The 15,276-nt window shown below is 44.8% G+C and overlaps 1 protein-coding gene across 8 annotated transcripts in view; it reads left to right on the top strand.

Annotated features, from left to right (window-relative positions):
• Positions 1–15,276, top strand: part of PDZD2 (PDZ domain containing 2) — a 195,799-nt gene that overhangs the window by 138,783 nt on the left and 41,740 nt on the right. For 6 of the 8 annotated variants that reach the window (XM_085213139.1, XM_085213138.1, XM_085213143.1 and 3 more), the window contains 3 exons: positions 4,335–4,477; positions 5,494–5,626; positions 7,461–7,628. The exons of 1 other annotated variant lie outside the window; for it this stretch is intronic. In XM_085213139.1, the coding sequence (XP_085069265.1) occupies positions 4,335–4,477; positions 5,494–5,626; positions 7,461–7,628 (444 nt within the window). The remainder of the gene's footprint in view (positions 1–4,334; positions 4,478–5,493; positions 5,627–7,460; positions 7,629–15,276) is intronic. One more of the 8 variants, XM_085213145.1, reaches the window with a different exon arrangement.

Below are 15,276 nucleotides of genomic sequence, written 5' to 3'. Positions count from 1 at the left end.
TGCTATAGAAATGTTCACAGAATCGGTATAAATCTGGAAGAGACTTCAAAAGAAGTTCTAGTCTCTTCTCCTTCTCTCTGACAAATAGAGTCACACACAGAGATCACAGAGAATGGCAGGGGTTGGAAGAGATCTCTGGAGATCATCTGTTCCACCCTCTGCTAAAGTAGGCTTCCTAGACTGCCTTGCACAGGAAAGCATCCAGATGGCTATTGAATATCTCCAGAGAAGGAGACTCAGTAGCTCCTCTGGATGGCCTGTTCCAGTGCTCTGTCACTCTCAAAGTGAAGAAGTTCTTTCTCATGTTTATATGGAACTTCCTGTGTTCCAGTTCATGCCCATTGCCCCTTGTTCTGTCGCTGGGCAACACCGAAGATAGCCATCCTCTTGGCCACTGCCCTTTAGATATTTTAAGTGTTGGTAAGATCATAGAATCATGGAGATTGGAAAAGACCATCTGGGTCATCTAGTCCTACCATCAATCCATCCCCGCCATGCTCACTAACCATGTCCCTCAGTGCCATACTCCACGATTCTCAAATGATAAAATCATCAAGGTTGGGAAAGACCTCTAAGATCATCCTGTCCAACGTACACCTATCACCAATATTTCCTACTAAACCGTGTTCCTCAGTACAACATCTAAATGTTTCATGAACACCTCCAGCATTGGTGAGTCCACCACCTCCCTGAGCAGTCTGTTCCAATGCCTCGCTGCTGTTCTTGAGGAGAAGATGTTTGTCCATAGCATCCACACAGCTCTCCTAGCATGGGGAGTAGTTCTGCTGCTGCTCAGATGCTACGGGGTGGATCTCAGCAGGACTAATATTGCCTTCCAGAAGATGGGGAAAAAATCTCTAAGAGAAATTTTGACTTCTCTTTCCTTTGATGATTTCCAGAGAGAGCGTGGAAGTCTCTAAGTGTGCTTCTTGGCCATATCCCAGGTGGACTGCATGGTTCTCTGTGGCTTGTGACATCAGCCCATGAGGTCTAGTTCACCTTTCCACCTTGCTTCACAAGTGCTGAGCTTCCTTGTCTTGACCTGCCTTTGTCTAAGGGTAGTTAAGGAGTGTGGATTAGTCTCCTTATTCTTGAGAGTAGTGAAAAGAGGGTGTTGTTGGTTCTTGCTGAGAATATCTGCAGTCTGAAATACCTCCCTGGACCCACAGCATCTCTCTGTACTGTGGGCATGAAATACTCTCACAGACTGCTGTGGTTATATGTGTGAAGATTTATTGTGTCGCTCGTGAACAAAACTATGGGGATTATTCTGAATCATTTATAAATGAAGCTACGAGGATTTTTCTGAGCTGATAGAAAAGTTCCAATGTAAGTATGGATGCGAAACAGGCAGCAATCAGTATTGTGCAGCCCATCAGAGGATGCCGTTCTGCAATTAAAGTTGTCCTCCTCTGGGCAGGATTCAGCAGGCTCCAAGGACAGGGACATCAAACCTGCAGACAGACAAATCTAACCATGACTGGAGCTTCCCTTGGGTATCATAAGTCTCTGGAGCTGAGTGAATATGGCACAATCTTAGCCCTCATCTGAAGTCTGAGTGAATGTGCATTCTTGTTTAGGAAGAAATGCTTGAAAATAGGATCCTTTAAAAGATTTCAAAGTGGAAGACAGAATGCATCGCTCTGCTTTTAAAATTTTATTTAAACCATTTAAGGCTTGTGCTGTTGAATGTGGGTTTCTCCAAGAACTCAAGAAAACTGTTTTTTAAGTCAAATTTAAATATATTTAAGAATCTTTGGCCTGGAGCTTTACTAGCAAAGCTCTTATGTGATGCAGCCACAAAAGGTGCCTAATGGAAGCAGCGTTTCCCAGCCAGCAGTGTAGTGTCCCATGCTGCTCTGTGCAGAAGAAGAGTGCCTATGCAGGAATGAAATGTGAGGGCTCTGTAGAATGCCTCCTTTCTCCAAGAAGTCTCACCGAAATGCTAGGAAATCTGCCTTTTGGTGCTCAGCTTTAAAAAGTCAAAGATATGTGGATACTGCTGGGATTGACTGAACAGCTGTGGCTGTTTTACAAAGGTAGGTCAGCAGATGTGGTTCTTAGTGCCACTGACTTGTGACTTCAGAAAGGGTGAAATAAATATGTATTTGGTTATATGCTAGGCTGAGGTGCTGTCTGCAGCATGACTGTGCTCTGCCATCCCCACTTAGGCTGAGTAATGCACTGCTTTGCAGGTAGTTTTTTATTTCAGTGGGACTTTAAGGGGAATAAGAGCAGCAGAGCCTCACCACTTGCTGCTATGAAGTGTTGTGCCGTATGAATGAGTATTGGAGAGTGGGTCAGTGGAGAGTGAATTTGGGTTTTTTTAGTATGTGTTAGTGAGAAGCGCTGAGGAATGCAGGCTGGGTGCTGTGTGGTGTGGGCCTTTGCATAGCCAGCATTCCAAAATACTTTTGCAAGTCATTAGAAACAGTGTTATGAGAGCATTGTTAAGCTTTATCAAAGGGTTTGCTTCTGAACTACGTTTAACAAGTGGACAGCCAGAACAGCATCCTGGATGGGCATCGTTTTGGTTGGGGGAGGGAGGGATGCGACACATCTGATGTTCATTATGGGTGCAGGGCATATTATAGTAATAAAATCTCTCTGGAGCATTGTCAGGCTTTGGCCTAGTTCTGGGTTGTTGTTGTTTTTTTTTGTTGTTGTTTGTTTTGTTTGTTTGTTTGTTTTTGAGCACATGAATACAATTGACTCTAGCCCTGCATTTAACGTGATGTTTTGTCTATCTTGGTAATCTGTCTCAAGGTATTTGCTGTCCTTACATGCCCTGTTACTCAACTGGGACTGGGCTTTTATCAGTGCCTCCAGCATCCTAGTTAAACCTGCTGGGATATTGCTCATGTGCTCTGCTGTCAAGTTAACAAATTACCCACAGGTGTCTACATTTCCAGGATCAAACTTTTGGCTTACCTCTCAAAACACCAGGTTGGTTTTTCCTGTTTCTCATACCTGTGGTCTTGGGGCTGTATAACCTTTACCTCCTGTTTTTCTCTTTGTTCTTAGATACTAGTTTAGATACTCGAGATAATATTTTTTCTCTGTCTGAAAAACACATGTTGCATTGCATTTAGAAGTTTCAACATAGGTCCCGATGGCCACGTTAAAAGAAAAAAAGCACATTTTCTTCACTTACTGTAGGCTCAGATAAGCAGCGTTGGACTAAAATCTGCAAGTCACTGCCACAAACCTTAAGTTCACTGATATATTTAGCAGTTCCACTCCTCGGAAGCAAGCAGCAATTTCTGTGCACTCTTCACAGTTTGGCATGAAATTTTAATCATCTCCGCTGCTTGGGTGTTTGTGTGCTGCAGGAACATTGCTTGTGTGCAGCACAGACCCAGTCAGAAATAGATGACCTGGTGCTGAGTGACTGTGGCCAGCAGCCTGAAATCATCTCCAAACTTTGCATTTTGCTGCCTTGCAAGCTTGGAAGCTTCCTGGGATTTTCATAATTCTGTTACTCTGATTCTTCTCCTCTGTCTGAGAGCATCCTGGCAATTGCCTTCGCGTATTGCTTGCTTGATTGTTTTTCTCTTTCCTTTCCTGTTCCGCTGATAGCAGCCTCTCCTGTGTTTCCTTGTGCCCAGTCCTTCCAGTAGGATGCATGGGAACTAGGCTCTTGTTTTGCGTTTTGTATTGTTCCAGAGATTGTAAAGCTCTGTTTTGGATTTACAGTCATTAAAAAAATAAATAAATAAAGCTGTGCTAAACATTACTCATTATCTTGCTTATATTGGAAATTTATTCTTCGTGGTGGGAAAATCCTTACTTACAGTCCATACAACATCTGACAAATAAGATCAGCAGCTGACAGTGTGAGGCTGGCATTTTCTTCCCCGTGTCTCAAATGCTGCAAGCACTGTGGAGAGGGAAATGCTGCTGCATGCTGCAAGTCTGCTCCGCACTGGTGTTCAAGGTGCCGTTTCAGCGGCATCTCGCTTCTCAGCCCCTCACTTGCTGCAAATCCTAGAGTTTTGGTGAAGGTGCTGGAGGCTGCTGTTGGCTGTGGGAAGAATTGGAACATAGAACTGCAGCACAGAACAGCATAGCTCAGAAAAGCTGCAAACGGGCCTACAAGGAAACTTATACATGCTGCACCTGCTCTGTGCTGCCTCCTCCTTTCTACTTCCTTTGCTTGGACCACAGATAACAAGGAAAAGCTCAGCAAAAAAATAATAACACCCATGTGGCTTGAGCTCTACAGATGTGTGGTGATGTGCAGCAAGGCTGTACGTCGCTCCCTCCTGTACCCTCCCAGCCTTCTCTCAGTGTCCAAATCCAAACTCAAGGACTCTCTGCCCATTTTCTCTCAGCGAGAAGGTTCCCGCATATGGAAGATGCACATCCTGAAGGGGACGGACGGGCTGGGGATTCAGATAACAGGAGGCAGAGGCTCGAAGCGATCCCCTCACAGCATCATCATCACCCACGTGGAAGAGGGCGGCTTGGCACACAGGTGAGCCAGCAGCAGAGCCTTCAGAGTGTGACCCAGCAACTGTGTCCATTGCTGTTAGCCAGAGTCAGGATAGGTGCAGGTGATTAGTCCTAATGCTGTGGAGACCTGCATCACTCTGTAAAGGTTAAGAAGGTGAAATTTTAGCTTGAAATTTTAGCTTGAAAGCTCATTTTTGTGATTGAAGACCTCTTCCAGCATGTTTGGTCCAAGGTAAAGACAAACAAAAGGCTTGAGTTTAGTGCAGGTCCATACCAGAGTCAGTGTGTACAGGGACTTGCTGTGATATCCTTCCAGTACTTGATGGGAGCTTATAAGCAGATGGGTGACTGACTTTTATATGGTCTGATAGTGGTGGGACATCAAGAAATGACTGTAAACTAAAGGAGGGAAATTTAGGTTGGATGTTAGGAGGAAATTCTTGACTCAGAGGACAGTGATACCCTGCTGCCTGGAGACCTGTGGTGTCCCATCCCTGGAGATGGATGGGGCCCTGGGCAGCCTCAGCTAGTGTGGGCCAGCCAGCCCATGGCAGGGAGTTGGTACTGGTTGATCTTTAAGATTACTTCCAGCCCAAGCCATTCTGTGATTCTTGGCACCTGGCTCTATGATGGAACATAACACAGTGAATCTGATGGCTTTCAGGGCTTTTTTCCCAGGTCAGTTTCTAGGAGATGGGCCTTTCCTATGAGGCCATCAGTGGGCGAGGACAAGCTGTACATCCCAGGGGATTGCTCACTCCCAGCCATGCCCCTCTGATGGTGAGATGTGGGGCTCACTGCTGTTTCCCATCCATCTCCCGTGGGGCACAGAGAGAGTCTGAGAGTGCTCATCCCTGCAGGCAGAGTGAAATGGCTCTGAATATAGCAACAATTTCCAGAGGACGCCTTCCTGTGCTCCCTTTCTGGTCAACAACGCTTCACTGATGAATGCAAATTTAGCATCACCCAGGTCACATTTTACCCCATCAAAACCCTGCAGGGTGATGGGAGCCCAACGTTCCCTCTCTGTTTTCACAGGGACGGCAGGCTGACGGCAGGCGACGAGCTCCTGATGATCAACGGGCAGTCACTGGTGGGGCTGTCCCACCAGGACGCCGTGGCTCTCCTGCGCTCAGCCGCCGGCATGGTGCAGCTGGTGGTCGCCAGCAAGGTACAAGCAGCACACGTTATGTCCTCTCTCTGGTGTCTCCCCTAAATCTGTCCTCAAGGATGTGTGAAGGAGAGGGCACATTTTTAAGATGGAGGCATGTGTTTGCATTTGCTCCCCTAAGTTTAATGCAGTGCTACTGGGATTGTTACCAGTAGTTGCTGTAAATCTCTGGCAAACCAGCAGGATATAGGCTACAGTAGTGATTTGCTTGTATTGTCACTGTTGTTCAGTGTGCAAATGAGGCTGGGTTTAGTCATGCAGACATTACTTAAGTTTTGGGCAAAAAGCATTTTCTTAAAATATACGTAGACTGCTAAATAAAGCAGGCTGTACTCAGCCTCGTCAGACGCTTGCCTGTGGAGCCTGTTATCTCTTTCCATATCTGTGTGCTAGAGGTCTCCTGATGATGATCCCTTGGTTTGAATTCCTTATTTTGTCCTTGTTAATAGCTTGGAGCAAAGCTCTCACAGATAAAGTAGCATGAAATTTCAGGGGAATGAGAGTGGAATTCATTTATTAGGAGGGCTCTCAGTTTTGCTTTCAGAGATCAAGGGAATATTACACAATATTTTTGCTTTGTTTATGGAAATCCTCCCTGCCCCAGTTTGCGCATTCTCCTAGACCACAGCCTGATGCTCCCTGGCTTGGGTTGAGGACAGTTCCCAAAAATGCTTAGGATCTCAGAAAGGACAACACGACTGCTGAGGTTGTGGAGGGACCTCTGAAGAGGGGGTGGCCATGGGGGCCACTCTTGTTATCCCAGCCAATCTGGTGCAAATTTACATGAGCTTTGTTTCTGGATGCTCTTCTGGCTTCCTAAAGAAGCTTTCTATTTCTTGTCTTGGTCAAGAAGAGGCTCTGTTCTTCCGTGTTAAAAGTGAAGAGCTTTTCTAATGTTTAATTTAGACAGGGAGTTTTATTCAAGACCTTCTGTAGGCTCCCAGCATGATAGTAGCCCCACCAATGTTTATTCTGGAAACAACATGCTTTGAACTGGAATAGGTACATTTTGTACTTCATTTGGACAATTGGAGTCTCTGCCAAAATGCAAGGCATTAGCCTGTCTAGAACTGTCCTGAAAATTATTTGCTTGCTCATGGAGTGTCTGCATCAAAATAATCCCTGTGGATAACCTTACAGATTAAAATTTCATGTAGAAAGGCATATATAGGTGAAGTGTTCCCCATCAGATTCCTTTGGCTGCTGTTTGTTGGTATGGGAAAGCAGCCCTACAGTTTGGCATGCTGAGCACTGCAAACACGGGGTTTCCTTTGAAAGCAATAAAATGAGAGCCTGTCTTACTGTCTTACTTCAGCTGATGCACATGTTTACCTCCCAGAAAACATGCCAAAGCTGGGGGAACATCTCCTGAAGCATATGGACTGGGAAGGTGGAGGCTTATGGGCTTAGTTCTCGCAGACAGCGCTGTTGGTTTGTTGCCTTGGTGCATTTTGATAGGCATACAGGTGAAGGGAGCACGGCATGAGATTTGGGACATAGTGACATGAATAATGAGCCTGCAAGTTCTGTGTCTGCTTGCCATGACTTTTAATGAACTCAGCTGGGGAGGAACAGACTGCTAGGGGAGCATTTATTTTAAATTCTCTTTTATGAAATCTGATTGTTTTAGATGTGTATTGACCTATATTTACTCTGTGTGGATGTTAACACCAGAGCTGCTGTCAATAACTGGACTATTACAGTTCAAGCCCATGGAACTACATAAGGAGGGAGGGTTGCTGGGGAGCTCTCTTTGGGCGGGTGAAATGGGGCAGAGTCAGCGTGGCTTTGGTGGATTCATGTGATGTAACGCATTTTGTTGTCTCTCGGGTAGGAATCCGCTGAAGGGGATTTTCTGAAGTACCCATCTACCAGTTTGCCAGATTTGCTTAGCACTTGCTCAGTCCAAGACTCTCTCTCTTGCACTGACAATAAAGAAAATGAAGAGCCCGAAGAAGAAGATGTGAAGGGAGAGAATGTGTCCCCTGAAACACTGGTTGCTGTAAGTGTGGCTTTGGTGACATTTTCAACCTCTCCCTCGACACCTGCTTGCATCTGTCTCGTTCTCTTCCAGCCTGGCACAGATGGGAAGGGGCCATCAAACCCAACCCTCTTTGCACAGAAGGTGGTTGGAGGCAGAAATGTCACCTACTCTGGCATCTGCCCTCTGTTCTGTGCTGTAGCAAAGCAGTGGCATGGGCAGCAGGAGCTCTTGCATGCTCCAAGCCATGGGACAGTCATGGTTTTCCTTTCTCCCATCTGTTGGGTGTTTTTTTGCCCCTTCCAGTGCTTTTGTTGGAACCAGTGGGATGTCTCTTGCAGCGCTTACGTGGCAACACACTCTCCTCTTTGTTCCTTTTGTAACTAAACTTCTTTAACAGCCTGCTGTCCAATTCTTCAAGGTTTCATTTGCTCTGCTGATGCCAATGGATGCCTTTTGAAGGGAGGAATCTGAATTTATGGCTCTGAACTGTAACTGAAGGTCTACTGAGTAAATGCTGTCAGTTGATAATCTCACCCACATTCCCATCAGGGCTGCATTAAGCAGAGATTAAGTGGATTATTGTTATTTATTTGTAATGTAGCAGCTCTCTGAAGCTTCATCAGTGTCCTGGGCCTCTGTTGTATTGTACAAATGCAAAATAAAGTGATGTTCTCAACTCTAAAGAGCTTACAGGCTTGTTTTCAGGCATGAGAAAGCATGTGGATTCAATTGAAACTTTTCTCTTTGTGATTTTTTTCTTCTTGTCTCTCTCCCACCCCCCTTTCTGTGGCAACTGTAATAAATCTCTGAAACCTTTGGCTCAGATGTGATGTCTAGTTTGGTGATTTGATGTGTATTCTTACACTTCTGCTTCATGCTATGATCTGCCTGATGCTGGTGTTCCTTTCTGCCTGATGCTGGTGTTCCCTTCATACCTGCATGTTATCTCTGCTTTGAGTCTATGCTCTCTCAAGCATCTCTTTAGTATGACAAGTTTTGTTTTCTTGTTAGTGATGTCTACACAATCTTCTCTCCCTGTCTCTGCCAGGTTGCTGTTCTGCGGGGAGAAAGGGAAAAGCAAATAAATCAGGGATGCTCAGTGCCAATGACATGGTAGTGTTCATATGCAAACTTAAATAGGCATCTCAGCATTCTTTTAGCTTTAGAAATTCTCTTCTGAGTGTTGTGTTTCAAGATCTGGTAGTTTTTCTTAAGCCTGTGGCTCAGCAAAGCTTTAACCTAAAAATCAAAAGTTAATTATATGTAGCTTCAGGATGCAGTTCCCTGGCATTCCAGCAAATCTTTCTGCACACGCTTCAAGTGCCATTCATATGCTCATGAGTTTCCAGGCAAGACCCTGTGTGTTTTTATCGAAGGCAGTTCTGAGATGTCATTGGATATTTCCTTTCTAGATTAACATAACTCTTGGAGAAGCTTGAGGTAGCTGAGGTACACAGTGCTGTAAAGACCCAGCTGGACAAGCCCCGTGTAGCCCTTCAGCCTCTATCTGAGTTTGCATCCTGCCCTACAATCTGTGCTGAAGCTGCTGCAGTGGGAAGTGGCTTTGGAGCTTTGGTTTGCCTGCCTGGCATTGTCACCTCTGATGGCAGTAGTGGAAAGCTTTTGTGATGCATCACTGAAGGGTGGAGGGAAAATCATAGGAATCTGAGTAGTAAATGTGTTGGAAGAATGGCAGGAAGATTTTTTTTCCCCCTCTATTTCTGTTATTTTTTATTTTTTTTATTGGAGGGGATGTCATTCAGAGGGATATAAGCATGCTGAGTTCCTGGTGGTTCTCAGAACCTCTTGTGTTTTCGATTTTGCTGCACATGAAATTTTTCCTCTTCTAATCCAGCATGTGGATGCCTTTATGTTCCCTGTGTAAGTGCTGTGTCAGCCTCAGGAGCCCAGGCACAGCTCTGCTGCTTGGCGTGGGCAGTCCACGCAGTGCAGACCTCTGGGCTCTCCCTGCAGTCTGATCCATCATCTTCACACAGCCTGCCAGGATGGCGGGGTTGGGCGGTGTGAGTCTTGTGTGCTGCCAGGCAGGACGTGGGAAGGTAAAGGTATGGGAAAGATGGGCTCACACGTGGTTTTTCTCTGTCTGGCAAGCTGGGGAGAATTTTTCACAGCAAGGCTTTGAGGCTGTTTTGAAGGTCAGCATGAGCATGAAGTGTCGTATGATTTAAAACAAAAAGCAAGCAAACACAAAAGCATACCTGTATGGTTACACAAAATGTATGTATGTGTAATATGTATCTGTGCGTCTATATATATTCATATATATATATATATATACACTTAATTGCAAAACTGCTTTAGAAATTACTGTGCTTTGCTGCTCCCACTCCCTTGATGATAATCACGTGTTCTCTTTCTCTCATACATTCCATATATTGGTACTGTATATCACTGTTGCTGATGGTTAAAGCAAAACTAAGGTGGAACTAAGGAACTAAGCATTTTTTATCAGTACAGATGTAATGATTTTAGTGTTCCAGAGGGTTTGGCACTGTGGTCTGGACTGAGGTCTTGGTTTTAGCATCAGACCTCTGAGATTTGAGACCAGTTCTCAGTCCAGCTGTGTACGGAGTTGTCTTTGTCACTACTGGCTGCTCACCTCTGATAAGAGGTCAGTGAATTTTCTTGTTTGCTGTGCAGGGTTTTGCAGACACTTAAAGGGATGCTGTCAGGTGCTAGGTGACCAACTAACACAATTAATTCAGAGGTGTTTATTGTCAATGACATTTCACTGTTGCTAGGAGGCATTACTTTTGGAGTGACCTACTTAGATTTCTGATGGACTCGCTGCTAGTGCAACAGCACCTGGCTGCTTGTAAGCTGACCCAGGCTCAGCACTTGGGCTCGGATGGATGAATTTTACCTCTGGGGGTCTGCAGAGCCTGCCTGTGAGCAGGAGACCACTATGCAGCTTGCCACACTCCTGGTGAGGTTACCGATGAAGTTGTGTTTGAATTCAGAGGCACACTGCCCAGCAGAAAATGAAATTGCTCAGAACTCAGATACAAATTCTAACCTTCCTTGTAAATATTCAGAACTCAACTGGACCAGGCTCTGAGCAACGTGGTCTTAGTTGTCTCTGCTTTGAGAGGGTGGCTGGACTGAGGTCTCCCAGAAGTCCTTTGCAACCCGACTTGTTCTGTGATTCCATGAAAATTAGGAAGGGAAAAAAGTTTCTAGGTGCTGGATCCTCAACATTCTCCCTGTCAGCATGTTCTCCAGAACCTTAAGTTCTGTTCCAGTGTGTTCAACAGGGAAATATAATCTGAGCTACTCAACTGCTTTAGGACACAGCGGAAGAGTTTTGTGACATTTGGAAACTGTAATCTAAAAGAAATATTGCTTGTAAGGCTTAATGAAGAGTCCATTTGTTGTATTTTATTAATTAAAAGTGTCATAGCAGAGTTTAATTTGAGCTCTGTTTTTACAGAGTCTGTTTAATTTGAAACATCCATTAAAGTTGTAACTTTAATAAAAGTTGTGCTGCCAGACAGAAAAATGATTGCATTTATATCCTTTACGTGCATTTATTTCAAAAGTGGTTTGGCCAAAATGTTTCGAACTTTAGGTATGAAATAACAGGCTGTAGAGTCAAGTTGTATTACATTGTCCTGAGTCACTTCGGGGATTTTAGACTCTTCCCCTAAATCCCTGTTTTGCCTTGTGCAATTGATGCTGCTGTTTTAAGATGTCATTATTTATGTCCAAATGAAATAGGATGATAGGGTAATATTTGCCTCTGACATTTTTTTTTTTTTTTTTTTTTAATTTTAATTCATTTTTCCTAGCATTTCTGTTGCTTGAAATTGCATCTATTTGTCACTGTAGTGCTGGATGGCAGAGCGGCATGGGAAATGAGCTCAAAACAGAAGGCAGGTCTGCCAAGAATTTGCAAAGTGTCTGATGAATCTGGGACATTTTGAGTCCCTTAGCAGCATTCTTAGCTGCTTTGAAAGCTCTTAGCCTTTGTTTGTGGTGATGCTGTGTTGTTCAGTATATGATAATCTGTGTATTTTCATTCTGAAGTGTTCTACTTCAGCAGACAGCTTTGTGTTAATGGGCTGGATGAGAAATTCCAAGAAATTATTAATTACAAGCAGAGGGGACTGCCTTGGGAGGGCTGGATCTGCAGTAGCTGGAGGCAGGGAGGAAGGCTGGTGACTACTCCTCTGGGCTGCACTGAATCGTACTCTCCTTGTGATGTGTGCGGCCAGGACTCACTGAGCAAGTAACAGAGACTGAATGTCTCTGGTTAAAGGTTTATTGCAGGAGCTGCAGGAGTTTCCTTGCCTCTGTCAAAGCATGCTTACCTGTTGTTTTTTTTTGTGTATGTTTGGTGGGATTTTTTTTTTTTTCCAAGGTATGCTCCAAAACCTACTTTGTGAGCATGCCCAAGTGCATTTGTTTGCCCACCGTGTCTGCTTTTCATCTGACATAAGACTGGTTGGTTATGTTCTGTTGCAAGCCTTCTTGTCTTACTAGGGAATCCATGTGTAATTACCTCTAGCCATGCAAGCATAATAAGGAAGAGGATAACAATGCCATAAGTTTAAAAACACTCTCGGGGTCAAAAGTTCTTCTGGAAACACTGGGAGAGAATTTCAGAGAAAGCATTAGCATTGAAAAGGAACAGGAAGCATAACTCAACAATTAAGTGTGTGCAGAGCATGGGGAGGACCCTCATTACCGAGAGGACTCGAGTGTTAGCTCCCATTAGGGCACTGCATCCTTGGAAGGGTTTGCTGAGACATGACTCATCCTCGAGCAGGGTTGCATGGCTGAAAAAGAGAGAAGCAGCTTTTGCTGTCAGAAATCCTCTCTGCATTGCCCAGGGTGGATGAAGATGAAGGGTGGCCCTTGTCCTGCAGATGGGCTAAATAACTCCATGGGTGTGGAGCTCCCACCCTGTTGGAGATGCTGCATTTGCTGAGGACCTGGCAGCACTGTACCTGTCCAGGTACAACCTTGTCCAGCATGTCCCTGTAGTGCTGAGCCCATGCAGTGACTTTCACTCGTGCTGTGGTGTAACAGATGCTCTGGGTCCTGCTGTGACTGCAGAGGACTGCTGAGTGGCAAGTTGTAGGTGGGAATTTGGGTGGGAGGAAATGACAAAATATTTGGGGACTAGCTCTTGTTTGTTTCATGTGGTTGTTCCACGTGAGTGTTAATAGGACAGTACTCCAAAGGGTGCACAGAATCCAACTGTAGAGATCACCTAATCCAACCCCCTGCTGAAGCAGGTTCCCTACAGCAGGTTGCACATGTAGACATCCACATGGGTTCCTGTAGACTTGATGCACTCTACAAACTATGAGTTATCTCCTGATGCTTGAGGTGGTTGAGAGAGAAGCTTTTGACTTGACCGTAAATATCAGTGATCAGTGGAGACAATGCATAGACTGAGAGTTTTTCCTCTTCCACGTGACGAGTTTGAATGCCAAGTCAGCAAAGTGATTGAAATGTAAGTTTATCTACAGTACAGGTTCCACATGCTCTTTGTTTTTGTGAATGAGGGCTTTTCCCATAAAGCAACAGATAGAGTACAGCCTGTCTCTCCTTGGGCTGTTTGGATAGCTGCCTGATTTTGAAGGAGATGAACCGCCTTTAGCAAGCTAAAAATATCCCCCTCTTGGCACTGGGACAAGGAGATGCTGTCACAGCCATGCAGTTCACATACATTAACAGAAAGATGATAAAGATTCCAGGATTTGAGAGTTAGTGTGAATGTCGTATCATCGCATCTGCAGCTTGTTTATCTGTGAATTACTGAGCGTGTATACAGCCCGGTCTCGTTGGGTTCTGTTAAAACATATTCTACATGCACTGTGTCCAAATAAATGCGGCCTGTATAATATATGAGGCTTCAATCCTTGATTCAGGTATAGAAGACACTTTGTGCTTATGTATTCTGTATCCTCTCGTGTACTCAGGGTGATACAAACAGAGCTGAAATCCAGAGCTCCCCATCAGCCGTGCTGCGGGAATGCTCTCTGCAGCTGTGGGTTGACTTTCACATCATTCTCAGGAGAGTTACTTATTTTCAGGATTGTATATGGCTCGCTTGTCCCTCACTGCGAGTAAAAAGGTTGTCATTAAAACAAGAACAAAAAAAAAGCAGCAGAGTGCTGTTTGCTATGATGTGTAGGCTCTGAATTTGTGCTAGGCCACGATCTGAGCATTTATTAAAGAAAATAACTGGGAAGCAGGACCAGCTTTCACACAGCTTGAGATCCATGTTTGTCTCCTTCGTTTGCCAGGGCCAATAATCTTCAGGGACTTCACTGCAGCGCATGGAGACATCTCGTGGGCATGGAACACACTGCATGCAATCCTGTTTTCCTCACTGATGTGTGGTGGGGAAAAAGGATAAAGCATAAAAAAGAAAGCAGCAGTGATCCGTTTCTGCACCATTTCAGAAATGTATGAATTTGATTCCCTTCAGCTTAGATGATGTTTGTAGTGAAAATTGTAATATATTGCAGAAGAACGCTAATCTGGTCCAAAAAGGATTTAGCTGGGTGCATCTTACTGTTTCCAGGGCATGTGCTGACTGTGATACTTGTTTCTTGGAAAATTCAGTCATGTTAGCTGTTTCCTGCATTTCTTTTAAAAATTTGTCTTTTTTTAAATCATTATTATTAATTTTAGCAACCATTTGGGAACCTGAAACTGAAATCTCCTTTGCCTAACTGCAGCCCTAGCCATAAGTATAATGTAGCACCTGGGTGCCTGTGGAGCCAGCATGCTTGGGATCCATACACATCAAGAATCTGCGCGCATCCTTTGGGCATGGTTGTTCTCCTGGTATCAAACTCATTGGACTGGGAGTTGGGGCGTCTCATACAAAACGAGCACTCTGGGAGATAAAAGCAGCTGAGCTCTGCTATGGTGTGCTTCCATTTTGTGTGCGGAGGATGTGCGGGCAGGCATTGCTGCTGGCTTTGTGCTGGTGAGTGCCAGCTTGGTGTGTGACGGCTTTATACACTGTGTGAAGCGTAATACAAATAACTGTCGGAGTTCTGCGCTGACTGAGGCTGACAGTAATGTCCTTTCTAGCATCTGCTGCATTATAGCATTGGCTTATGCTGGTTTTTTGAATGCAGGGATTTGTTAGAGTCATTGGCCAGGCATTCTTAGAGACCACTTTAAAGGCTTTTGTTCTGTTTATTTATCATTTCCACCTATTCAGAAAATAGGGCAGCTCCAGCTCTTAAATGATTATCATGCTTCCTGATCTCTTTGCAGCACATGAAGCGGTGGCTTCCAGCAGTTGCTTTGCCATTAGGTAATGGCTGCTGCAATTCATGTCCCCTTCCCTGGGCAGGAGGAAGCCCAAGCTGTGCCTGCTGGTACCGACATGGTCCTTACCAAGAATGCTGCAAGCAGCCCAAATCTAAGTCTGTGCCATCTCTGATGAAACCTGCTCTATCACTGAGTGAGAAACTGGGGCTCCAGGTTCTTCTGAGGTTAAAAGCTGTAAATAGTTCTGACATAGAGGTGATGCCCGCCCCCCCTCCCCCACTTCTCCTCCATCCGTGGCTCTGTTGGATATCTGCATTTATACTGTGCCAGCACAGGTTGGCAGTGCCCTTTGGAAGATTTTGCTACAGAAGCTATGAAATCTGGGTTTAATTATTCCTGATGA

The sequence above is a fragment of the Meleagris gallopavo genome, chromosome Z (assembly GCF_905368555.1).
Source record: "Meleagris gallopavo chromosome Z, MGAL_WU_HG_1.1, whole genome shotgun sequence".
Classification (NCBI taxonomy): domain Eukaryota; kingdom Metazoa; phylum Chordata; class Aves; order Galliformes; family Phasianidae; genus Meleagris; species Meleagris gallopavo.
The sequence above is the reverse complement of the archived record's forward strand: the minus strand, read 5'-3'. Positions and strand labels throughout refer to the sequence as shown.